This window comes from Oratosquilla oratoria, chromosome 42 (assembly GCF_046742065.1).
Source record: "Oratosquilla oratoria isolate Oo_2021 chromosome 42, ASM4674206v1, whole genome shotgun sequence".
Lineage (NCBI taxonomy): Eukaryota > Metazoa > Arthropoda > Malacostraca > Stomatopoda > Squillidae > Oratosquilla > Oratosquilla oratoria.
Window position 1 is genome coordinate 12,396,129 of NC_134818.1, and position 27,198 is coordinate 12,423,326.

Consider the following 27,198-nt stretch of genomic DNA (forward strand, 5'->3'; position numbering starts at 1 on the left):
TTAAACAATTCATGTGTCATCAGATACAAACATTTGTCAATAATATCACATTTTTGTTTGATCAACTATATGAAATTAGAAAACTTATGAAAGTTTTATATTACTATACGAAAATGTGATAACAACAACAAACAGTTCGAAGAGCAAGCAAGCAAAGCGGTGAGCAGCGAGTGCTCGATCAGCTGATTTGTGAAGTGGTTTGTCTCAAAATTAACCGTCATTTATTTCCTAAAGAATGACAACAAAACAGAGAACATCTCGGAAGACAGGTGGAAATGCAAAGGTTTCTGTCAATAACAATGGAAGATCAGCTAGTACAAGGTAAGTTAGATGACAAAGTTCCTTCATGATAAATACATTGAACATTCACATAATTCATAAGTCATGATAATGATAATCATAATGATCATGATGTCCTAACAGTCATAGTGACAGTCATAGACCAAGCTACACGGGTACACAGCTTATCTGGATACAGACATTGGATCCTGGATAGTACTGCGGTCAAATCATGGCTGTGTCTGAGTGAAGCCAACTATAATATTGAGACTACCTCACTAGACTGTGACTGTCTGAATATAACCTAAATGCTAACCTAGACAAATAAAAGGGGATTAACTAGATTGGGTATTTGTTCAGATTGGCACAGCCACAGGTATTCTGGTCCTGTAGATCTCATCCACAACCAGTTTCTTTTCCCACCCCTCTAACACTAAAACATGGCAAAATAATTTCTTGTGCAACAATACAATTTTTTTTAAACATATTTTATTATCTTTTTGTATATTCCAAGGGCCTCTTCACCATTGTAAGGGAGGTAACCAGCCAAGGAACATACTTGGTTCCACCCACTCCACCCCTATCCACCACCCAGTGTTTTTCTCATCTTAGCCCACTCCACCCCTATCCACCACCCAATGTTTCTCTCAGCTCCCCATTGATGAAGGTCATCCTCCTTGTCTCATGCCAGTTGCCTAGGTCATTGTAGCAAGACACAGCACATCCATAGCAAGGCCTATTCATTAAGAGGCGCAACCCTCCCTCCTTGTCCCCTCATGCAATAATAGAGAAAAAATGGGACCTACTAATTTGCGACAACAACAGACAACATGCGACAACTTGAGACAACAACATTTTTTATTGCGACAACTAATATATTTTCCACTTTTTTCCTCAAAATTGTAATCTAGTGGGGAATTTACATCTATATTGTTAATATTGTGGTATTTGGAGACCAGAAATTTAGCGATTTCCCTTAGACTTGCACTGCCGAAAATGCGTCAACAAATCGAGCCATTTCTACCATGGCCGCACGAGCAGGTGTCTGTAAAACGAGAACTGTAGGACCTGCGGTCGGCACATGCATTTGGGCGGGGATTTCCTTTCGTTGTAGGCTTTTTTCATTTTACTACTGCAAGGTCTGCAAGTACGGATAAGGAAAAAATAAATAAAAATCGTGTAGTTCAAATTTGTCATTTATTCACAATTAATACACTAGGTACAATAAGTATTCTAAAAATTTAACATTGCATTATAAGATACAAAAGCATACATACACACTTATTCACAACAAAAAATATCTAGAGTTCCCCGTTAATCATGTATTAATTTCTTCCTTTTCCTTGCCCGCTCTCCTCTCACTCGTGTGCGTTGACCCGGCTTCTTAGCGGTTGTGGGGGTTTTCGGAATTTTTAACAGTCCATCAGTTGAAACGATGTGGGTACTCTGCGCTTTCTTCTGTTTGTAACTTAGAAACTTTTCGTAAATTGCATTCTTTTGTTCCTCGGTTTTTGAATTCCACACCATATCGTTGGCACGGAATTGTTCTACCCATCCAGCTACTTCGTAATTCCCTTTCTGGTACAGGGCGCGTTTGGTATCAAGTTCTTGAAGCTTAACAACCCCGTGCAATTTATCAATTAACTCGGGTAGTTTTCGAGGATTCCAATTAATACTGTGCTTCAGTATATTGTTCATAGACTCGCACTTATTGTTTGTCCAACTGAACGGCAAGAAATCGTTCTGAGCCTTTGGTCTATGCACATAGTCCCGAAGAGCAGGTAAAAGTTTGTTTTCAAAGTAATCCATAAAGGAAGGAGCTATCTGATTTAATTTTGCTTTAAGTTCTAAGGCTCGTTGCTCAAATGCAAAATCATCGGGTTGTGTCAATATTCCACTTGCTCCGAATATATCCTGAATTACACATTTTGTTTTTGTTATCCCAATTGCACTGAGTTTCCTTTTTGTGTTCTCTTCCAGATGTTGAGCGCATAACATGAAAGTTGCTCCTGGAAAGCATTCCTTCATCGCTTTGACAATTGCCTTTTCCTCATCACTCCCTACTACAAGTTCGGAAAATCCTAATGAAGCCCGATCAATTCCGGAACTCAGCTTGGCCTGAATATGCGAAAAAAATCTTTGATATGTAAAGTATTCCCCATCCCAATGTAATAACATAGGTCCGAGAAACACTGGTGGTTCCTGCGTTGTTTTTCGTTTCAACTTTGTATTTTTGTACACCATAGTTGTGACGTAACATGGCCCCAAATTAAATGTTCTGTCCACACCGAGCGCACTTGCGAATTTAATTTCTTTGTCGCACATGCTATTTATATCCCTAATTTGAGAGTCTGTGTATAGAACAATTGAAGGCGGCTTCCCTTTGATGCGGATAACTTCTTGAATCAACGCGTGATCGTCGATCCTATTGAGAACACTAAGGATATCGTCAGCGACATTTCGTTTGTGTGATCCCTTTTCTTTATTGCTGTTGTATTTTAAATTCTGAACTTGCTTCAAATCTCTTGGCGCACTGTCAGCTTCCTCCAAAACCATTTGCGTATATGCCTCACGTGGCGGCGCGTGTTTTACCAAGTCCTTTGTCCTTTTCATTGTTTTCTCTTGTGTTTTCGTGTATTCGTTCCTCGTTCGTTTCGAATTTCCGTGCGTTGACGTTGTATCTGGCCATTTCCCGACGTATTCTGCTAATGCACGTTTTACACCGATGTCTGCGTTTGGTATACCGCAGGGGAGTTTTTCAAACCAAGTAATCCTACGTTTGTAATTTGAATCTCGTTTTAGCGTTGTATAGTACCGTTTCATTATGGCGACATCATCCTCGTTTGGCTGTGGCACAAATGGTGTAAATGTCTTTTTCAGAATTTTTCCATAAACACCTTTCCTTTTAAGGGTAAAATCCAATCGACCATGGTTAAAAACGAAATAGGTCGTTTTTGTCGACGTTCCCGACGCTTCCCACACACCACAATTATCCGTGAAAACACTACGCTGCCCCTTTTTCCTTCGTTCATAATTATCCTTATCGTCCATCACTATACGAACGTTCTCCTTCCGACCGGATGGAATTGAATCGAATGTTTTCTCAGTTTCAGAACACAATATCCACAACAGGTTATCCTGATCGATGAAGTTTGTAATGGGAGTCCCGATTGTTGCGTGAATTTCTTGTTCATCGCCTGTTATACATTCTCCATCTGTTTCGATATCATCGTCAGACTCTGTACCATTCTCAGCCGTACACAAATCCACATATCCAACAGCATCTGAATCGTATTTTCCCACCATTTGCAATAGATTTTCTTCTGCGTTACACGATGTATCCAGGACTGCTTGAGTATGTTCAACGTCGAGTGTTTCCTGCTCTTTATGCCCTATTAAGTGGTTGTTCCCCACTTCGAATACATCAGGTTCTCTCGTATCCTCTTCCGCGAATGACCTGGCATGATTTGGTGTTGGCCTTAATGGTGGGAAATCCACTACGTATCGTGAGTCGATCGTTGATTCGTTAACAAGAAGGGGCACGAAATGATCCGGTGTCCATGTTGCGCGTTTTAATCCAGGAGCGGCCACAGATGTCCACACGATGTTGATTGCAGATTGTTTTATTCCTGGCATATTTCGTGACTCAAATTCAACCTTTAATGTATGGATTGCAGGATCCATTGGTCCATTCATTGCTGGATACACGGAAATTATCGACCACTTGATTTCTGTTGCTGCTGCCTTCTTACTGTTGCTGCTGCCTCCATCGTCCAAGCTGATGAATATTTCTTCCGAATACAATCCATCTTTGCATCATCATATGATGGACATAACGCATGCCATTCCTCGTCGCCCTCGTGATTCTTTTGATAGATGTCCGCATTCAATATCATTTCGAGACTGCATCGGAAACGTAATTAATCCGCAATCTGTTCTGTGCCAGTTATTGCTGTGGAAATGGAATTGAAAAGACAGCTCCCATCGCCAGTCACGTGTACAGGCATCCGTCTTTGGCACTTTCCTCCAAGATGTTCGATTATATTCCTAGAGTTGTGATCTGGCTTTAATATCCTATAATCAAACTTCGCTGTGCCGTCGTAGTAGGCCATTTCTTTCTTGGCTGTTCTCAGGAACACTTGTTCTCTCTTTGCGGCTGTTAGAATTTTGTCTGTCTTCGGCTGCATCCATCAATCTTTGCTGTGCTACAATGTAGTGAAACTTGTCTTCAGTGTGCAGACAGCCTTGGCACCAGTACCCTAATTCTGTATTCCTTAGAAATTCGAAATCTTCTGGCGATATATTCTGGCACGTTGTTTTACAATGAAACATCCTGCAGCTTTCGCAAAATATGGCATCAGAAGCACAGGTCGTCCGACCAGTCACCACATGGCCATCTTTCATCTTCCTTTTAGCTGGCATGTTTATTAGGCGATTCGCAGAAAAACACTTGGGAAACACGACACTTTGATCCGAACGTTTTCGTCTAATCAGAAATATTCAAGGAATACAGATAGGTGAGAATATATATACAGAAAGGTAGGAGACAAGACAGGAATATGTGAGGTCACACATGACAAATTTTCCGAGAGTATCAAGGCGGTGACACACCGTGAGTTGCTACATGATCAACAATTTTCTTAACAATAAAATTATCAAGTTTGTATAAACCTAAACTTACGTTCATGATGTTATTAAAGGAATGTTTAATCAAACCTAAACTTACGTTCATGGTGTTATTAAAGGAATGTTTAATCAAACCTAAACTTACGTTCAATCAACACAGGTATAGTGCGAGATCGGGTCAATTGTCCAGTGGAATATTTGTACACGTTAGAGACCACAACCATTCCATTGATTGGAAAAATTCAAAAGAAATTGTCTCTTGTACTTCTTTACTAGATAGAAACATAACTGAATCCAGTTTGATTAAACATTCCTTTAATAACATCATGTATAAACCTAAACTTACGTTCAATCAACACAGGTATAGTGCGAGATCGGGTCAATTGTCCAGTGGAATATTTGTACACGTTAGAGACCACAACCATTCCATTGATTGGAAAAATTCAAAAGAAATTGTCTCTTGTACTTCTTTACTAGATAGAAACATGATCAACAATTTTCTTAACACTAAAATTATATAGTTTGTATAAACCTAAACTTACGTTCATGATGTTACTAAAGGAATGTTTAATCAAACTGGATTCAATTATATTTCTATCTAGTAAAGAACTACAACAGACAATTTTCCAATCAATGGAATGGTTGTGGTCTCTTAACGTGTACAAATATTCAACAATTTTCTTAACACTATACCTGTGTTGATTGATCCTGGTATAGTGCGAGATCGGGTCAATTGTCCAGTTTGACCATTGATTGGAAAAATTCAAAAGAAATTGTCTGTTGTAGTTCTTTACAAGATAGAAATATAATTGAATCCACTTTGATTAAACATTCCTTTAATAACATCATGAACGTAAGTTTAGGTGCATAGACCAAAGGCTCAGAACGATTTCTTGCCGTTCAGTTGGACAAACAATAACTGCGAGTCTATGAACAATATACTGAAGCACAGTATTAATTGGAATCCTCGAAAACTACCCGAGTTAATTGATAAATTGCACGGAGTTGTTAAGCTTCAAGAACTTGATACCAAACGCGCCCTGTACCAGAAAGGGAATTACGAAGTAGCTGGATGGGTAGAAAAATTCCGTGCCAACGATATGGTGTGGAATTCAAAAAGCGAGGAACAAAAGAATGCAATTTACGAAAAGTTTCTAAGTTACAAACAGAAGAAAGCGCAGAGTACCCACATCGTTTCAACTGATGGACTGTTAAAAATTCCGAAAAACCCCACAACCGCTAAGAAGCCGGGTCAACGCACACGAGTGAGAGGAGAGCGGGCAAGGAAAAGGAAGAAATTAATACATGATTAACAGGGAACTCTAGATATTTTTTGTTGTGAATGTGTGTATGTATGCTCTTGTGTCTTATAATGCAATTTTAAATTTTTAGAATACTTATTGTACCTATTGTATTAATTGTGAATAGATGACGAATTTGAACTACATGATTTTTATTTATTTTTTCCTTATCCGTACTTGCAGACCTTGCAGTAGTAAAATAAAAAAGCCTACAACGAAAGGTGTTTTACAGACACCTGCTCGTGCGGCCATGGTAGAAATGGCTCGATTTGTTGACGCATTTTCGGCAGTGCGAGTCTAAGGGAAATCGCTAAATTTCTGGCCTCCAAATACCACAATATTAACAATATAGATGTAAATTCCCCACTAGATTACAGTTTTGAGGAAAAAAGTGGAAAATATATTAATTGTCGCAATAAAAAATGTTGCAGGTCCGTCTTGCAGTTCTCGTTTTACAGACACCTGCTCGTGCGGCCATGGTAGAAATGGCTCGATTTGTTGACGCATTTTCGTCAGTGCAAATCTAAGGGAAATCGCTAAATTTCTGGTCTCCAAATACCACAATATTAACAATATAGATGTGAATTCCCCACTAGATTACAATTTTGAGGAAAAAAGTGGAAAATATATTAGTTGTCGCAATAAAAAATGTTGTCTCAAGTTGTCGCATGTTGTCTGTTGTTGTCGCAAATTAGTAGGTCCGGAAAAAAGGGAGAAATCCCAGTCAATTTATAGTTTCACCAACCAACGATTTTGATATGTGGCTTATGTGTTTCTGGTGAGAAATGTTGTGATATGAACGACGGTGTACATCATTTCTGTCGCAAATGTGTACTTTTCAAGTAATAAAATTTTGAAGTTATACACTTATGCCTACATCTCCCCAATGATTTGGGGGGACCTGTGGGAAATCGGGGTTTTTGGGTGGGGAGCACTAATAGGTCGAGTAATGCACATTGCAAAACAGGTATAAAATGAACAAGAACACTAAAAAATCATATAAGAAAATATAAATTTCACCTTTGAGGTTCCACTATATTTGTTTAACAATAATTCAAAATATTTGTCAGTTTTTTGCTAGATTTAGCGAAGCTGCCTGCGAAGTTGTTGTTCAGATTCGCTCAACGAATCGCTAAATTTGTCGCTATATCCGCTAAATTTAGCGAAGCCCACTCCGCCCGCGCAAAAATTGCTAACCGTAAAATAGGGAATAAATGCATGAGGCTTGGAGAGGACCGATGGTTGCGAATTTGTCTACAGCTAACCTAACGTAACGTAACGTCACCTGAACTTAACTTAACCTAACCTCAACGTAACCTAACCTAACCTAACCAAACCTATCCAACCCTAACCTAAGCAACCCTAACCTAACCTAACCATAAACTAACCTAACCTAACCTAACCAACCCTAACCTAACCTAACCAAACCTAACATAACCTAACCTAACCAAACCTAACCTAACCAACCCTAACCTAACCAACCCTAACCTAACCTAACCATAACCTAACCAAACCAACCTAACCTAACCAACCCTAACCTAACCTAACATAACCAAACCTAACCTAACCTCAACGCAAGCTAACGTAACCTAACCTAACCAATCCTGACCTAAATTTAGTGGATGTAGCGACAAATTTAGCGATTCATTGGTAGTGCACCTGAACAACATACGCGGGCGGCTTCGCTACATCTAATGAATATACCGACAAATCTTTTGAATCATTGGTAAACAAATATGGCTGCACGCACGTTACACAGCGCAACCTCAAAGGTGAAATTTGTTTATTTATATATTTTTTTTAGTGTTCTTGTTCATTTTATACCTGTTTTGCAACACGCATTACTCGATTTATTAGTGCTCCCCACCCAAAACCCCTGATTTCCCACAGGTCCCCCCAGATCGTTGGGGAGATGTAGGCATAAGTTCATAACTTCAATAATTTATTACTTGAAAAGTACGCATTTGCGATGGAAATGATGTACACCATCATTCATATCACAACATTTCTCATCAGAAACACATAAGTCAAATATCAAAATCGTTGGTTGGGTGAAACTATAAATTGTCCGAAATCCCTTTAGGTTGTGTCAAAATATCATCCATACACAATCATTCTCTACCTGGACCAATCCCTTGCCTCCTTACCCTGCTCAACAGTCATTCTCCTCTTGCTTAAAGCCCCTTTCACTCCATCAACTAAAAAAAATAATAATGATAATGTGTAGTACTATTAAATTACATCTATATACTTGGATCGTAAGAGGCGAGAAGAAAGGGACGGGGAGAGGGACTAGGCATCCTTCTCCCTGTAGCCCCAAGGGGCAATATCCTAAAAAGCAAAGGAAAGGCATAAGGGGTGCTGGAGGGCCTCGGGCCAGCACCCTAAGGTTTGGGTCTTTTAATGTGCGTGGATGTGGTACAGATGAGAGTAAAAGGGAAGAGATAGGTAGTATGTTTGTGATAAGAAAGTTGGATGTGTTGGCTTTGAGTGAAACTAAGTTGAAAGGGAAGGGTGAGTGTAAGTGGGAGGTTATCAGGAGTGAAGAGAGGGCGAGGGAGGGAAGGGGTGGCTATTCTAGTAAGTGAGGAGATAGGTAAAGGGGTAGTGGAGTGGAAGGAGGTTTCCTCAAGGATAATGTGGATGAAGGTGAAACTGGGAAAGGAGATGTGGGTCTTTGTAAGTGCATATGGGCCGGGCAGTGAGAAGAGCATGGAAGAAAGGGAGGCCTTTTGGATAGATTTAAATGAGTGCATAGAGGGTTTAGGAAGAAATGTCAATGTAATAGTACTGGGAGACCTTAATGCTAGGGTGGGAAATGGTCCAATCGATGGAGTGGTTGGGAAGTGTGGAGTTCCAGGAAAGAATCGTAGTGGAGAGTTGATGGTGGAAATGTGTCTAGAAAGAGAGTTGATGATAGCAAATACAGTGTTTCGGAAGAAAGTCAAGCATAAGTACACATGGGAGAGGGTGGTGGAGGGAAGGGTGGTAGATAGAGCGCTAATGGATTATGTAGTGGTAAATAGGATTATGATAGGAAGAGTTAAGGATGTACATGTGCTAAGGGGAGAGGGTGGGGGAATATCAGATCATTTTTTGGTGGAAGGTAAGTTGAGAGTGGAGGATAGATGGAGAAGGAGGAAAGGGACAAAAGGTAGGGAGGTTCTTAGAGTGAACTCCTTGAATGAAAAGGAAAAGGAGAAGGAGTACGAAAAGAAGCTGAAGGAGGAGTGGGAGGGAGTAAAGGATAGAGCAGAGATGGGTGTGGAGGAGGAATGGGGATGGTTCAAGGAGGGAGTCTTAAAGTGTGCAAGGATGGTGTGTGGAACAAGAAGGACAGGGGGAAATAGAAGAAAGGGTAGTGAATGGTGGGATGAGGAAACAAAGAAGGTTGTAGAAGAGAAGAAGCGAGCATTCACAGATTGGTTACAAAAGAGGACAGGGGAGTCATATGAGACGTACAAAGAAAAGAAAAGAGAAGTAAAGCAAAAGGTAAAGGAGGCAAAGAGGAGAGCAGATGTGAAATGGGGTAGGAGTATGACAGAAAATTTTGAAAGTAATAAAAAGATGTTTTGGAAAGAAATTAAGAGAGGAAGAGGAGGCGAATCAAGTAGGGAAGAAAAGGTAAAAGGTATAGATGGAGAGTTGATAATGGAAGAGATGGCAGTGAGGGGAAGATGGGCAGAATATTTTAGGGAGTTGCTGAATGTGAAGGAGGATAGGGAAGGAAAGATAGCTGCAGTGGGAAATGCGAAGAAAATGAGAGTGATGAGTGAGGAGAATGGAGGAGAAATAAGGAAGGATGAGGTGAAGGCAGTTGTAAAGATGATGAAAGCAGGTAAGGCACCTGGTCTGGATGGATGTCATGCAGAATGTCTGAAAAAGGGAGGTTCAGTGATGGTGGACTGGTTGGTGAGGTTATTTAATGTTTGCTGGAGAGAGGGTAGAGTACCGGAGGACTGGAGTAGTGCCTGTATAGTTCCTCTTTACAAGGGAAAAGGGGACAAGTGTGAATGTAGTAATTTCAGAGGGATTAGCCTGTTGAGTGTAGTAGGGAAGGCGTATGGGAGGATCTTAATTGAGAGGATTAGGAGAGGAACAGAAGGAGTAATTGGTGAGGAACAGTGTGGTTTTAGGACGGGTAGAGGTTGTGTAGATCAGATCTTTGTGGTAAGACAGATATGTGAGAAAGCTATAGGAAAGGGGAAGGATGTTTTTTGGGCTTTCATGGATCTGGAAAAGGCTTTTGATAGGGTAGACAGAAAGGCACTGTGGGAGGTTATGCAGATTTATGGGATAGGAGGAAAGCTTTTGGGAGCTGTCAAGAGTTTTTATGAGAGTAGTAGAGCATGTGTTAGGATTAGAAATGGAGAGAGTGAGTGGTTTGAAGTAAAGGTGGGACTTCGTCAAGGATGCGTTATGTCGCCCTGGCTTTTCAACTTATACATGGATGGGGTGGTGCGAGAGGTGAATGCTAGGGTAGTGAGTCAGGGATTGGAGATGGTTAAAGAAAATGGAGAAAAGTGGGAGGTGAGCCAGCTGTTGTTTGCGGACGACACTGCGCTTGTGGCAGGGTCAGAGGAGGGATTGAGGAAGCTGGTGGCAGAGTTTGGGAGAGTATGTGATAGAAGAAAGCTAAAGATAAATGTGGGTAAAAGTAAGGTGATGAGATGTACAAGGGGTGAAAGTGGCAGTAGACTGGAAGTGAACATTAAGGGAGAGCGACTGGAGGAAGTGGATAGTTTTAGATACTTGGGTGCAAGTGTAGCAGGAAAAGGTGGAGTGAAGGTGGAGGTAGAATGTAGATTGAGAGAAGCGAGTAAATGCCTTGGTGGTTTAAAGAGTGTAATGAGGAATAGACATTTGGGAATGGATGCGAAGAGGAGACTGTATTTACCTAGTTGTATTTACCTAGTTGTATTTTGCGGGAAGGGGAGCTATGCTCGTGTTGTCCCGCCTTTGTATCTTGCAGTGTCTAGTTTGTTTTTAAACTCATGAATGGTTTTTGCGCATACTATTTCATTGTCCAGTTTGTTCCAAGTGTCCAAAACTCTATGAGGAAAACTGTTTTTCTTCAGTTCTCTTCTATAGCTATGTTTTTTTATTTTCTTTCCATGTCCTCTTGTGTTTCTTTTGTCCCAGTTAAGTAAGTTCTCACTATCGAGTACCTCTGTGCCTTTCATGATTCTGTAGATGGTCAATAGGTCACCTCTTTCTCTTCTTTGCTCCAGTGTCGGTAACTCCAGTTTAGCCAATCTCTCTTCGTATGATAGGTTTGCAAGTGCAGGTGCCATTTTTGTAGCTGCTCTTTGGATTCTTTCTATTTTCTTTATATTCTTTTTGGTACTGGGGGACCACAATGTCGCTGCATACTCTAATCTAGGCCTTATCAATGTAACCAATATTTTTTTCATCATGTCTTCGTCCAAGTATGTAAACGCCACTTTTATTGATCTTAGCAAGTTGTAAGTCTCCCCGACAATTTTGTTAATCTGTATATCATAGGACAAGTCGTTCATGATAATTACTCCCAAATCTTTTTCGGATCCTACTTTCTTTACTTCTTTGGTTCCAATTGTATATTTTCCTGATATTCTGTTTTTGCTTTTTCCAAACTCCATTATGCTACACTTCTATGAAGGAGTGATTGTGCCAACAGCACTGTATGGGGCAGAAACGTGGAACATAAGAGAAGAAGAGAGAAGGAGTTTGAATGTGTTTGAGATGAGGTGTCTGAGAAGTATGGTGGGGGTTACTAGGCTAGATAGAGTGAGAAATGAGGTGGTGAGGAGGAGAACAGGGGTGAAAAAGGATTTGGGAGATAGGGTTGATGAAAGAATATTAGGATGGTTTGGACACATGGAAAGAATGAGTGAAGAAAGACTAGTAAAAGAGGTATGGAAGGCAGATGTGGAGGGAGTGAACATGAGGGGACGTCCTAGGATGAGGTGGATGGATGGGGTGAAGGGGGCTTTGGGGAAGAGGGGAATGTCTGTTGAGGAAGGAAGGGAGAGGACGGAAGACAGAGGTGAGTGGAGAATGGTTGTATATGGATGATGTTGTGACTGCATGAGGAGGAATGGGCGGGGGGATGGGGGGTGGGGTAGTATGTGTGAGTAATTTTTGACGCAGCCCGAAGGGATTTCTCCCCGTCCTCGCCTTATATGCAAAGGGGGACGGAGAGGGGGGGTCGCCGATTAAATGAAGCGGCCTTGCTGTGGATGTACTGTGTCTTGCGACACTGCTTCTGACCCAGGGCGGTGGGCAGGGTGCAGCGATGACCCGTCATCCAGGAGGTGCTCAGATGAGAGGAAGGGTGGGAGGGGTGTGGAGTGTATTGAGGGATGAAATGGGTGGGAGTGTTTTTATGCCTTTCCCTTTTTGGCTACCTCCCTTGGAAGGGGGAAAAGGCCTTGGTATATGTATGTATGTATATACTAACAAAAGATTTCCTGTTGATATCAATCTAAATTGGACCAGAAACTGGAAATCCCTGATTGGCTGAGAGTGGTGGTATCATGGCAGTGGAGGTGACTAATTGGCTGAGAGCAGTGATGCCATGGCAACAGAGATGACTGATTGGCTGAGAGCAGTGATGCCATGGCAACAGAGATGACTGATTGGCTGAAGGCACCTGCAAGCAAAGTGAGCTTGCCTTCAGTAGGGTCGGGCACAGCTTGTTGCTTGTAAAATAAAAAATTTTGCATGAAGTCATAGAACAAAAAAGAATTGCAATTTGTATAAAAAGAACAATAAATGGTGCAGATCCCATCTGCTACACTATCTTTCACTTGGCCCAAACTACTATCATATCTCTATGCAGGATACTTAAGATACAACGTAAGAAGGTAGTACCCGAGCCCATACCACTATTTTGATGACCATTGTTTTGGGTATATGTACCAAATAATATTGTTACCATCCAACAGGCATATGTATACACCACACAATTTTATATACCCAAACCTAGCCAAATGTAGAAATTATAGTTGACACAGTGTGGTGTCCTCTCCACACTCTACAGTTACCCTACTTCAAATGTGGAGTCCTATGCCTTGGAAACTCGGAACACAAATTTATGAGAGGCCCGAACCTGAATTACACTCATGATAGTTGAACCAAGAATCACATAAGCAGAAGCACTATGATGCACCATATCAGCACAACTTTCTCCTAACACTCCCACCTCAGCAGCCCCACCAAGCCAGGCCATTAGAACCCACCACACTACCTCCCACTCCCTCAAGTCCTTCCCACGCCACTGTACACTCAACTTCAACTACCCTACCACATCCTTCAATAGATATAAAATTTCAATACGGTCTTTTATGTCTGCCAAATGATTACTTTGCACATTTATTTGACTGTATATTTGTTTCTTTTATTGTTTTTTCTGGATCTGATCTCATTATGGAGTGAAAGGTCTCCTGTTTACATCCATTGTAATAATATTCTTTATAGAACATAATAAAAAAAATCTCTTTGCAGTGAAGGACCCACTGGATTCCAGATTGACTGGAAGAGAATCATTAGACGGATGTTAATGATGGGAGGAATAATGCTCATTGTTTACTTGAGCAGAAGAAATGATATGGTAAGATTGATATGATTGATTTGTAGCTAATGACATTGGGCACCAAAGAATATATGTTCAGTAACAGTTAAAGTCATGTTTTATGGGAGGCAGAAATATAGTTATTAGTGTAAATGAAAAAGGAAAGGAGAAAGGTTGCAATGTGGTGTAAGATTAGATAAAAGGGAAACTGGAATATGAGCACAGTAGTGTCTTCATGAACACTTAATCCATTCCAGAGGCCCATTTGATAACCAATTTGCTCATTATGAGAGTGAGTGACTGTTGATCTATGATTATGTTTTAGCAAACATATAATGAAAGATGCTATTATTTTCAGTACAAAACATGAAAAATTTGCAAGCAAAGTTCACAGTTTATACAACACACAATGAGTACACTATGGCAGTTGAGCCAATTTGGGGACATTCCCAGTAACTTGTATATATGTTCAGTCTACTTGTAGTTTGTTTTTCAAAATTTATATCATTTTGCAAATTTAAATTTCTTTGGATTAGCAAAACCACTCCAGTAGTTATGCAAATTATGCAATATTGTAATGCAATTTTGAATTTCTTTGTCCCCTTTTCCCTTTAAAATGGAACTATACAGGCACACCTCCAGTCCTCTGGCATTCTACCCTCTCTTAAACAAACATTAAATAACCTCACCAGCCAGTCCACCGTCACTATACCTTCATTTTTTGACATTCAGCATGACACCCATCCAACCCAGGTGTCTTTCCTGCTCTCATCATCTTAACAACTGCCTTCACTTCATCTTTCTTTACTTCTCTTTTTCCCTCACTCGTCACTCATTTTCTTAGCGCTACCCACTGCAACTACCTTTTCCTCCCTATCCTCCTTCTCATTTAGCAACTCCCTAACTCTGCCCATCTTCCTCTTATTACTGTCTCTTCTATTACCATCTCTCCATGATAATAGTGATGCTATGGTTTAACGTCATAAACTCCCTCATACCGGAAGGCTTGGACGGTGCCCCTCACAAAGGACTTTGTAGCGTGGTATTTAATGAACCATGCCTTTAGTTCAACTTTGTTGATGGCAGGATTTGAACTGCCATCCTCTCAACCTTCATCGCAAGTAATGATGCCCTAATCTGCTTTGTATTACATTGAATGGAAACCTGCAGTCCCTACAGTCCTTAGCTCTCCAAAAGATATCTCTGTGGAAGAACTTTGGACTGATGTCTATGTTGTATTAGTGTGGGGCTTTTTCTCAATCAAGGGCTTCTAGTATTAGGAAGAAGAGGGGAACAGTTGCTGGTTGTCAGCACTCCTTATGTGGAAAGGTGGAGGAAATTCAGTTATGAGTTTATAGAGAGAAATCCTAGGCCCAGTCTGGAGACAATGACAACCCCTTGGAGTTCTGCTTCTAGATGGAAGTGAGGATGTTGATGGGTTTTGAAGATGGGTGGCAGGAGATGATTTTCTCTGACATCCATCTGGTAGGATCATCATGTGCAAGCACCTATTCTTGGTCCTTTAAAAACGGTAGTAATGATGATGAGCTAAGCTGCAAAGTGTACCAGTTAAATATTATTTTTCTTTAAAATATTTTTGCAGATAACTTTTGTTAAAAGGGAGGAAGAAGTGGAGAAGAAATCAGTTGCAGTGGAATGTTCCAAAGATTACCAAGAGGAACTTAAACACTTCCCTGGTGAGTTGATGAACATAGTTTTACCATATAATTATTATATTTTTTTTTTTAGGGATTAGTTGTATTTTATCACTGTACTAGTGAGGTGGAATGGGGGGTGAGGTAGTATGTGTGAGCAAAATTTGATGCAGCCTAAGGGATTTCTCCCCGTCTTCTCCTTTTATGCATGGGGGGACGGAGAGGGGGGGTCGCCAATTTAATGAAGCGGCCTTGCTGTGGATGTGCTGTGTCTTGCGACACTGCTTCTGACCCAGGGCAGTGGACAAGGTGCAGGGATGACCCGTCATCCAGGAGGTGCTCAGATAAGAGGGAGGGTGGAGGGGTGTGGAGTGTGTTCAGGGGTGGAATGGGTGGGAATGAATTTATGCCTTTTCCTTTTTAGCTACCTCCCTTGTAAGGGGGGAAAAGCCTTGGTATATGTATGTATGTACTAGTTCCTAAGAATTCCTTTTAAGAAGTTATAATGATTCTCTACAAGAAATATTTCATGTTTGTAGTATTAGTACTTACATGATGATTTTAGTATGTTGTGGAGAGCTGACTACCAGTAATTGTTCCTCTTTCTTCCTCTTTTTTCTTCTCATCCTCCTCATCACATACTAATACAGTGGATAGCTATTTACATAGAAAAAATCCCACATTAACATTTTGGAAACTTAAATTGGTTTCTAACTGAGCTCTTGTGATCCTTTGCATTCATTGTTTAAGGATGCTGAATAACGTTTGAGGTAATTAGTTGGCATCAGTATTAGAAAACGAGGATCTGTACCTACACAGGTAACTCCACACACATTTATGTCCTGACAGGTTTCTGTAGTCAACCATAATGTGACTGATAGTGTATTATTATTGTTATTCTTATTTGAAAAAATAAATTACAAGGAGTTTTGAAAAGTATGAGAACAACCTGGGTTGGATGGGTGTCATGCAAAATGTCTCAAGAATGGAGGTTCACTAATATTGGACTGGATAGTGAGGTTGTTTAATGTGTGTCTAAGGGAAGGGAGATTGTCAGAGGACTGGAGGAGTGCCTGTATAGTTCTGCTTTATAAAGGAAAAGGCGAGAAATGTGATTGTAGTAGTTTTAGTGGGATCAGTTTATTAAGTGTAGTTGGGGAAGCTTATGGGAAAATTTTAATTGAGGAAATTTGGAAGGGAACAGAGGGAGTAATTGGTGAGGAACAGTGTGTTTTTTTTTTAGGAAAGGTAGAGGATGCATGGATTAGATTTTCGTGGAAAGGCAGATTTTTGAGAAGGATTTGGTGAAAATTGAGGAGGTTTTTTAGGTCTATAGATTTGGAGAAGGCTTGTGAGAGGGTAGACAGGAAGGCACAGTGGGAAGTATTGTAGATATATGGGATTGGGGAAAGCTGTTAAAGACGGTCAAAAGTTTTTATGAGAGTAGTAGAGCTTATGTTAGAATTGGAAATGGAGAGAGTGAGTGGTTTAAGGTAAAGGTGAGGCTGCGTCAGAGTTGTGTCATTTTGCCATGGCTGTTCAATGTGTACATGTTTGGGGTGGTACAGGAGGTAAATGTGAGGGTAGTGGGCATGGGATTGGAGATGGTTAAAGAAAATGGAGATAAGTGAGAGGTGAGGTAGTTGTTGTTTGTGGATGACACTGCAGTTGTGGCAGGGTCAGAGAGAGGATTAAGTGAGTGATGGAGTTTGGGAAGGTATATGATAATATGTTTAAGGTAAATGTGGATATAAGGTGATGAGAGGTACAAGGAGAGAGGATGGCAGTGAGTTGGAAGTAAGACTTAAAACAGAGGTGCTGGAGGAAGTGGATATTTTTAAGTATTTGGGGATGGATATGGTAGGAAATGGAAGAGTGGGGGTGGAGGTAAATTGTAGATTGAGAGAAGCAAGTAAATGTGGGATTAAAAAGTGTCAAGAAAGGCTTCTTGGAAAGGATGCAAAGAGATTATATGAAGGGGTGATTGTGTCAATTATGCTGTATGTGGCAGAGACTTGTAATCTGAGAGAGGGAGAAAGAAGTTGAAATGTGTTTGAGATGTAAGTACCTGAGAAGTATGGTAAGGGTTACAAGGTTGGATAGAATGAGAAATGATCAGGTGAGGAGGAGAGGGGGTGGAAAAGGAGATTGCAGATAGGGGTGATGAAGGAGTATTGGGATGGTTTGGACACAGAAATAATGAAGAAAAATCAGCAAAAGAGTTGTGGAAGGCAGAGGTGGATGGAGTGAACTTGAGAGGATAGCTGAGGATGGGATGGTTTGATGAGGTGAGTGGAGCGAACAAGAGGGAAATGTGTTGAGCAAAGGAGGGAGGAGGCAGGAGATAGAGGTGAGTGGATGTAATGAGAAGGGATTTTCTCTCTGTATTCTCTCTTTTCTATGTCAAACAAGGAAGTTAAATGGATGGAGGGAGTGGGGAGTGGTGTGTGGATGATGTTTTAGTGCAGCCTAAAGGGATTTCTCCCTGTCTTCTCTATTTTCTGCTTGAGGGGATGTGGAAGGGGTCACCAATTAGTGAAGCAGCCTTGCTGTAGATGTACGCTTGACTTGCTGCATTGCTTCTAACATGAGCAATTGGGCAGGAGACAGGAATGACCCTTCATCCATGAGGAGCTAAGATGAGAAGGAAACAAGGGTGGTGGATGGGAGTGGGTGTGTGCCTTGAGTTGGCTACCTTATAAAGGGGAAGAGACCCTTGATATATATTTATTAATTATTTTTGGGTTTGCCACCATTCCCTTTAAAGGGGAGATCTTCATTATATATAAAATATATATATATATATACACACACACACATATATATATATATATATATACAATTGTTGAGGGATGGACAACAAAATGAGTGGTAGGGTGGTGAGATAAACACTGAGAATTGTTTGAGTTTTTATTCACAGACTTTTTGCCTTAACAGAACTTTAGAGTGTGCATATATAGACTGAATATCAACATATTTATAACCTGCATGCTTGATGCCATATTCCTTTCCTAACCTACCCCATTCCTCCCTCTCATCCCCTACAACTCGCGAAGTACCAACCAACCAGATATTTTAGACAATTTAATAAAACTATCCCAATGGTTACTGCAGGGCTGGGATGTTTTGAATGCTGCTTTGAATGTTTTCCTCTTCTTGTTTAACCCTTGTTGCAATACTTCTACACCATTCCAATTGGGTAAGTGTCCATATTGTTCTACATGAACCGCCAATGCATTGGATGTTTGGTGGGCTCTCAGGTCACTTCTGTGCTCATATGTCTGCTTGTGTAGGCCTCTTCCTGTCTCACTAAAGTAGCTTAGGTCACAGCTGCTGCATGTTATCTTGTATACCACACTGTTATCAATATTGTCTCTTCTCCCCTTACCCCTCACTATATCACCAATCTTCATACTGGATGAACTGGCAATCTTCAACCCTGCTCTGAAGAGTAAATGTCCCAACTCCTCTGTGTACTTGGAGTTGAGACACCTTCCTTAGCCTCCTTTACCTCATCCTATTTCCTTTCCATTGTATTAAGCATTATTTTTCTTAAACTGTGTAGTAATCCTTCTGGGTATCTACTAAGTATTTCAGCGGCTTTGACCCATCGTTTTTCGCTCATATTTCCGAAATAACCATTCACATCAGTATGATATATTAGCACAGCCTAATTCACACCCGGCCATAATTTTTGACATTAGAGTGCATTTACAAGTGTATTTAATTACGGCGTTTACTCTTGATATTAAGTGTGTCGTAGCCGACACCCGTGAAGTAAATCGAACAGGTGAAGTAGTGACGTCATCACAAACTACCTCGTGTATCCCAACTTCACTTTTTCGATTTACTTCACGGGTGTCGGCTACGACACACACAATATCAAGAGTAAACACCGTAATTAAATACACTTGTGAATACACTATAACGTCAAAAATTATGGCCGGGTGTGAATTAGGCTGTGCTAATATACCATGCTGATGTGAATGATTATTTCGGAAATATGAGCGAAAAACGATGGGTCAAAGCCGCTGAAATACTTAGTAAGTCCAGAAGGATTACTATATTTACCCAACTAGAAAGGAGTAGAAGTATTGCAACAAGGGTTAGACAAGAAGAAGAGGAAAATATTTGAGGCAGCATTCATAACATCCCAGCCTTGCTGTAACCATCAGGATGGTTTTGATAAAGTGTCTAAAATGCCAGGTTGGTTGGTACTCCGGGAGTTGAAGATAGATAGATAGACTTTATTTGGCAATAAATCAATGTACATGAAGTGCAAATAATGACAAGAACACATAGTTCGAAATAATAAATGTAAATTGCCGAGGATAACACAAAAAGCATGAACGCTTATTTCCATTGTGGTCCTCACAATGGGTGAGAGGGGGGAATGGGGTAGGTTAGGAAAGGAATGGGGCATCGAACATGCAGTTTATGAATATGTTTATTTTTTGTCCATGTATGCACACACTTAATTTTTGTTGAGAGTGAAATGTCAGTGAATAAAAACTCCAACGATTCTCAGTGTTTATCTCGCAACTCTATCACTCACTTATATATATATATATATATATATATGTATAAATATACATACATATATATATATATATATATATATATATACATACATACATATACATACACCCACGCACATAATGATTTGGGTATTTTCAAGGAACTGCATTCTGCTGTTACATGATCAACATTTTTGTTTCAGGCTGTGTTCCCAAGAACTGTGGACGCATGGTGCAGGATACAATTGTGACAGACTCGGAAGTCCTTGCTCTTCTTGACATTGCTCAGAGAGGCTTAGGATTAGGTAATTTACTATTCACGAAAACCTTTGAAACCCATTCACATTGGTGATGCCTCTTAAACCCAGTGATATCATATGACACAAGTAGAATGTAATTTTCATAGTATATCATATCAAAGGAGTTAATTAAAATGGTTTTAACTCTTGTTGTGATGCAGGGATAGGGGGACAGTGAAAGGGTTTTTGGATGGTTGTATAGTATGTATATAGGATCTTATGTGATGTGTAATTTGTAGACTATGTGTACTTCATTTATGTAGTTTGCCATGCACTATGCTAATGTCAATTTGGTTTGGAGGTGGCTCTACTGGTGGCGCTTCAATCCTGGATCTTCATTCCGGGGCACTGTCCAGTGGCAGCACTTTTGTCAACATTTACAAGCTGGAAGCATCTAAGCGTATCTTCAAGAACCAAGACTTTCTGATTTACAGGTAAGTTTATAGAGCTGAATATATTTTTGAGTTGTTGTATATCAATAGGAACAGGTGGAGATTGTGAATGGATGAAGGGATAATAGCCTGAAGGAATGATTTCATCAGTTTTATAGATAAGTGGATGAGGAGTGGATTGCTATATGGTGAAGGGGTGGGAGGGAAACCAGCTTTGTTTGTTTGGCCCTACTGTTGAAGACTCTGCCTCACTGAATTGTTTTTGACCTAAGCAATGTGGTAGGTGATAACAATCCTCCATTCCTAAGGTGCTAGAGATGGTAAAGGAGAAATTCAAGGAGGACATCAGAAATGAGGAATAGTAGAGGCTAAAAGTGAGCAGCATTCTCTTTTGGATGGAAATTAAGACTCCAGTCATGAAAGAGTATTTTGTTGGTAATAATCAGTGCTTCTGTCCTTGGATACAGTATAGTGCCAAAGAGATGGGGTCATAGAGATAGTAAAGGAGAAATTTAAGGAGGGCAATGGAGTAGAGAGATAGTAGAAGTTGAAAGTGGTCAACATTTTTTAAGTGGAGATCAGTCTCCAAAAGGAGCCATTGAAGAGGATGTGAGAAGAGAGTGAGGTGGAAATTCTCGTTTCTATTGATTTTTAGAAACAGAAACTAGTCATGCTCTGTGGGTTAAATATATCAATGAATTCACTTGAAAACCACTATTGGAGTAAAAAAAGACTGGAGACGGGGTGTCACCCCCCGTCGTCTCCTCTCAGAGTTGTTGTTGTTGTTGTTGTCGTTCCCTAGACTGTCTGTCCGAGCAGTCCCGTCTCCCCAAGGAAGGCCACAGCCGAAACTGGGTTTTCCCACAAATCCTTTATAGAGTGTATGTTGTGTTGTTTGCGTGCATGATTGTGTATAATGCAGTCTTCCATTATGTGTTGTATGGTATGGGGTGAAGTGTTACATCCTGGGCAGCTGTTCACAACACGGTCGTCCAGCCTCTTCTGGTAGCTTAGAAGTGCTGGGTGGTGACCGCATCGCAGTCTGGCCAAGTGGACTCTGTCCTTACGTGGGAGAGAGGATTCAGAAGGGTGGATATCAGGGGGTCTGGCATGTAGCAGTGTGTTGTCTTTCAGTGTGTTAATGGAGCGGTGAGTGATATGATTATGAATATGTTTCCGGAGGCTGGTATTTGGTGGTTGTGGAGGAAGAGAAGAGAGTATCTGTGTGTAATAAAGGTCTATGGGTGTAGTTTTAATGTTTAGAACAAAGAGAATAGAAACACTCTGAGAGGACATTAAAACTACATCCTCTCAGAGTGTTTCTATTCTCTTTGTTCTAAAGTAGTTCTTGAGGGGTGAATAAAATAGGTGTAGTCGTTCTGATGCTTGTTGGTCTAAATCAGTACACCTCTACATAACGTCAAGCCACCTTCGTTCTGACATCACTCTTTCATTCATCCAATAGTCTTTTACTTCTCAAACAAGTGCCACACCTTAAGGGCATGACTTTTCCTTTCTGCACCAATGATTTTTCTCCTCCACCTTTTTCTCCAATTAGAGAGGCTGTTATACTCTTCTAAACGATATCACAACATAAGCATTGTGTCGTAACAAAAAATGGCTTGTCCGCTTACAGTTACAGCAGTCAAAACAATATTACACACCAGGCGACACTCCGCATTTTGTTTCATATACAACATATACGAGGCGCAAGTCTGACTCAGCTATTCCCGTCGCCCATCGGCTGCCGGCCGCCGCCTCACAAGTTTTCATAATAACTGACCCTGGATTAGCATTCGTTCTCCATCTACCTCTCGATCTACTCTGATCTACCTTAAATGTCTACCTCTATCTACTGGCCTCTTACACGGGGAATCTATATATTTCGATTGCAAACTGCAATCCTCTTCAGTATCTACTGAAGAGGATTGCAGTTTGCAATCGAAATATACAGATTCCCGGTCTCTAGTCTTTTTTACTCCAACAGTGGTTTTCACATGATTGACAAATGTGTGATTACATTTTTCACCTGTAATATCAATGAAAGTTGAGTTATCACTGCCCCTCTTGGGGAAAGACACTTTAGATGAAAAAATTATTAAATGATTATTGTCTTTCCTTTGATATTTAAGTTATGCCTAATGCTATTGTTTTTATTACAGACATGTGAAAAACAAGATTCATGCTGCCATAGCAGATCACTTTGGGATATCCAAGGAACACCTCTACCTCACACATCCGACCTTCTTCTCCAGAATAACAAATAAACCGGCTCAAACTATCCATGATGAGTACTGGCATCCTCATGTTGATAAGGTAGTGACAGTAACATTGATCAGTTATAAAGATTTTAGAACATGAGCATGTATAAGTTAGGGGCCACATTAGCATGAAAGAATATATCTGAGGAGTAGATCTTTTTTGGATCAACCTCCCATGCTGCCCCCCTCCCCCTCTTTCTCTCTCTGTCTCTCTCTCATCTGTGAACTACCATCTTGAAAATGCTTCTCATCTATGCTCCTATGCTAGTAATATTATTATTATCTTTTTTTCATGTATTGTTAAATGTATCAAGAGTGAAGTGAAGTGTACTTTGCTCATTGTGGGAATTGAAAAAGTATTTGTATGCAGTTGTCAAGGTAGCTGTGAATATATTTTAGGGTGTGGTCATATGTCAAGAATTTACACTTATTCAGACTATTTAAACTGCATTTATACATAATGTAAAAAAAAAATTCTCTCTCTCTCTCATTGTAAGCTGTTGTATCCCAGTATGCATTATTGGTACATTTTAATTTGTGTTTGTTCCTTCTGTTTACAGGACACCTATGAATCATTCCATTACACATCTTTGTTGTATCTGACTGACTATGGATTTGATTTTGATGGTGGACGCTTTATTTTTGTTGATAAAGAGGGCAACAAAACAGTGGAACCAAGAAGAGGTGGGTCTTATATGTAGTTTGGCATTTAAGGAAGGCTAGTGTAGAAATTTGTTAGGACTTAAGATTGTATTCAGTACTGGGGTATTGACTGCATAACATGCAGCCAATTCTTTAGGGAGTGTTTTTGTATGTCCCTATAGACACACCATTTTATTTATGTCATTAAGGAGTTTTTATACCTTTGTATTACTGCTGTTCTCTATTTTACCACTTCTGTGACTACCTATTCCAGATCTCTCTGTTGTGGGGGGAAAAGTATTCTGCCAATTTGTTTTTCATGTGTCTTAAAATGTGACTATATGTGATAGAATAAGGGAACCACAGATCCTCCACACTGTATTTTTCTCCTATAAAATGTCAAAGCACAAGAAGGTCTGGTAGTAGGACTTCAACCAGAATCTTAGTAACTGGCCCATTAAAGGTGTGTAGTTATAGGTTGAATGAGAGTTAAATGAAAGATATTGGCAGCAAGTTTGTGAAAGGGAGGATGGATGTGTTAGCATTAAGTGAAACTAAGATGAAAGGGAGGGTTGAATTCAAGTTTGAAATTGTTATGGGGAGGGCAGCAGGAGTGACGAGATGGAAAAATGCACGGTGAAGTGGAGGGAATTGTCTCAGAAAATAATGTAGGCAAAGGTGACATTGGGATGGGAGATATGGGAGTAAAGTTTTCATGTATGTGAGTATGGCTACCTCCCTTGTAAGGGGGAAAAAGCCACTGGTATATGTATGTAGGAATGTATTGTATATATGGGACAGTGCGAGTAGATATTATATTTTGTGTTTTACATTTCCAGGTCGTGTCTCTGCCTTCACCTCTGGTTCAGAGAATTTGCACTTTGTAGAAAAAGTTTCAAAAGGAACAAGATATGCAGTCACTGTCTCTTTCACATGTGATCCCAAACACTCTATACAGGATCCGTCACTTACCCCACAGTAGGTTGTTAGTGCAAATTGAAGAGAGAATGCAAGGTTAGGGTCATGTGTGTTATTTGAATAGTCATCAGGCTTATATAAAGTGTTCTTTATATGTGGAGCTAATTTTATAAGATTCTATCAGAGTTGTTAATCTTGAAATATAGTGTTGTTTATGATTTATGCTAAGTAGTTTTATAATATAGAGGTGATGATGATAACTTTCATTTTATATCATAGGAGAATCCAGTTAGCAAGTTTGCTGTTCTATATTTTTCTTTCCTTTTAATGGTCTTTACTAAGCATTCTGCCCATATAACATCATAGTCCATTAAAAGAAATATAGTAGAATTGCCATCAGTACAAAGACCCATCCTTGGATTTTTATTTCTTTTCTAAGTCAAAAGTATTTGATATATTTGGCTGTGTAGTTGTATTACCATGTCAAACCCCAGCTGGTTTTCCAATGTTATATGCACAAAAAGTGCCTCGCATTTGCAGTATTTTCTTTTTTAAATTGTTTCAATTCTTATTGAAACATGGTTTGTGGGCTTGTTTGTGCTTTGTAGCATTACTCTCAAATTTGTTTCCCAACATTTCCATTGACATTTTAGTTTTATATATCTCTTGTATGTGTGATTAATTTGCATTCCAATAGTTTAGTTTAAGTTTTGCTAATAAAGGCAAAATCCTGAAACATTTACAAATCTTGTGTTCTTAAATGGCTGTGTTATGCATTTATTTTAAAACATTGTGTTTAGTTTTATCAAGTACATAATATTCCACTGTAAATGGTAGGTTCTTGTTATAAGTGTTGGTAGTCCAGAGTTTTCATGTTTTGTTTTGTGAGATATGTCTTATTTGGCTAGACCATCTTAATCCTGTTGTGCTGGACTAGTATTGTTAAATACATACATATGCAGACATACGGACCTAACATGCCATGGAATGATGCATGTATGGTCCCCAGTATTAATGTATTTGTGACTGGTAGCAAATTAAGGTGTAGAATCAAGTGACATGCATGTTTACCTTGCATTAATACTACAGAGAAGTGTATAAACACATTAGTCACCTCAAACAGCCAGAATGACTATGTACATTTCTGTGGCTAGTTCCCATGTCTGCAAAGTCGCATATAAAAATATGTAGGGGTCTACATGTGTACTGATAATTCAGAGCTCCTCCACCTTCTGGAAATTGAGTCACTTTGTTCTATCCTGGAAACATGCTGGCAAACAAATAAAAGGTTCTCAGGAATTGAGTGCATATACTTTTCATATATACATACATACATATATCTATGCAAGGTAACCATTTAAGAAAATAAACAAATGGAGCAGAGCGCTTTCGTATATTACATCTTCAGTGTAAATTACACTGAAGATGTAATATACGAAAATGCTCTGCTCCGTTTGTTTATTTTCTTAAGTGGTTACCTTGCATTTATAAAACACACGTTCCTAGTGTTCTTATTACATATATATATATATACCAACAGGTAGCCAAAATCAGGCATAAAATCCACTCCCACCCATTCCATCCCCACATACTCCACTCCCACTCACCCACCCTCCCTCTCATCTTGGCTCCTCCTGGATGACAGGTCATCCCTGCATCTCCTCCATTGCCCTTGGACAGAAGCAATGTAACAAGACAGAGCACATCCATAGCAAGGCGGCTTCACTTAATTGGTAACCCTCCCTCTCCGTCCTCTCATGTAGAAAAAGAGAAGACAGGGAGAAATTCCTTCAGGCTGCATGAAAAGGGATTTCTCCTCTTTTCATATATATATGTATGTATATATATATATATATATATATATATATATATATATATATATATATATATATATATATATATATATATATATATATATGTATATACATACATACACATACACCAAAGACTTTTCCCCCTTACAAGGGCTAGCCAAAATACAAAGGCATAAAATCCATTCCCACCCATTCCATCCCCACATATCATATCTTGGCTTCTCCTGGATGACAGGTCATCCCTGCATCTTGCCCACTGCCCTGGGTCAGAAGCAGTGTCGCAAGACACAGCACATCCACAACAAGGCCGCTTCATTAAATTGGCAACCCCCCTCTCCATCTCCCCATGCAGAAATGGAGAATACGGGGAGAAAGCCCTTTGGGCTGCATCAGTTTATTTTTCACACTTATTCCTTCACCCCCATCCCCCACCCACTCCCTTTCATGCATCACAGTACATCTGTACACAACCATTCACCAATCACCCCTCTCTTCTGTCTTCTCCCATCCTTCCTCAACAGACATTCCCCTTTTTCCCAATGCCCCTTTTACCCCATCCATCCATCTCATCCTTGGTTGCCCCCTCATGTTCACTCCTACCTCGGCCTTCCACACCTCTTTTACTAATTTCTCTTCTCTCATTCTTTCCATATGTCCAGCCATCTCAATACTCATTCATCAGCCCTATCTCCCAACTCCCTTTCTACCCCCATTCTCCTCTTCACCTCCTCATTTCTCACACTATCCAGCCTAGTTATCCCTATCATATTTCTTACGCACCTCATCTCAAACTCCTCTCCTCCTCTCTTATATTCCATGTTTCTGTGTGTATATATATATATATATATATATATATATATATATATATATATATATATATATATATATATGTGTGTGTGTGTGTGTGTGTGTGTGTCACGTAGAAACCACTGTTGGAGT

The 27,198-nt window shown here is 39.9% G+C and overlaps 2 protein-coding genes across 3 annotated transcripts in view; one reads left to right on the top strand and one right to left on the bottom strand.

The window, feature by feature from the left end:
- Nucleotides 1-27,198, bottom strand: part of LOC143021720 (thioredoxin domain-containing protein 12-like) — a 37,870-nt gene that overhangs the window by 8,140 nt on the left and 2,532 nt on the right. The window lies entirely within an intron of this gene.
- Nucleotides 31-27,131, top strand: LOC143021719 (2-oxoglutarate and iron-dependent oxygenase domain-containing protein 3-like). Of its 2 annotated transcripts, none has more exons than XM_076179392.1 (8): nucleotides 31-321; nucleotides 13,695-13,800; nucleotides 15,365-15,458; nucleotides 20,137-20,238; nucleotides 20,534-20,666; nucleotides 22,787-22,940; nucleotides 23,446-23,569; nucleotides 24,367-27,130. In XM_076179392.1, exons 1-8 carry the CDS (start codon nucleotides 236-238, stop codon nucleotides 24,507-24,509), a joined length of 942 nt encoding a protein of 313 aa, XP_076035507.1. In that variant the 5' UTR covers nucleotides 31-235; the 3' UTR covers nucleotides 24,510-27,130. The 2 variants fall into 2 exon arrangements, with proteins under 2 accessions (XP_076035507.1, XP_076035508.1); XM_076179393.1 differs by lacking the exon at nucleotides 31-321 and adding an exon at nucleotides 12,821-12,851 and having other exon boundaries at nucleotides 24,367-27,131.

Bases quoted from the DNA above. Each gene is read 5' to 3' on its own strand.
- LOC143021719 (XM_076179392.1), top strand. From the start codon at position 236: ATGACAACAAAACAGAGAACATCTCGGAAGACAGGTGGAAATGCAAAG. The intron at 15,459-20,136 runs GTGAGTTGATGA...TTTTTGTTTCAG, and splicing joins GGAACTTAAACACTTCCCTG to GCTGTGTTCCCAAGAACTGT. The intron at 20,667-22,786 runs GTAAGTTTATAG...TTTTTATTACAG, and splicing joins CAAGACTTTCTGATTTACAG to ACATGTGAAAAACAAGATTC.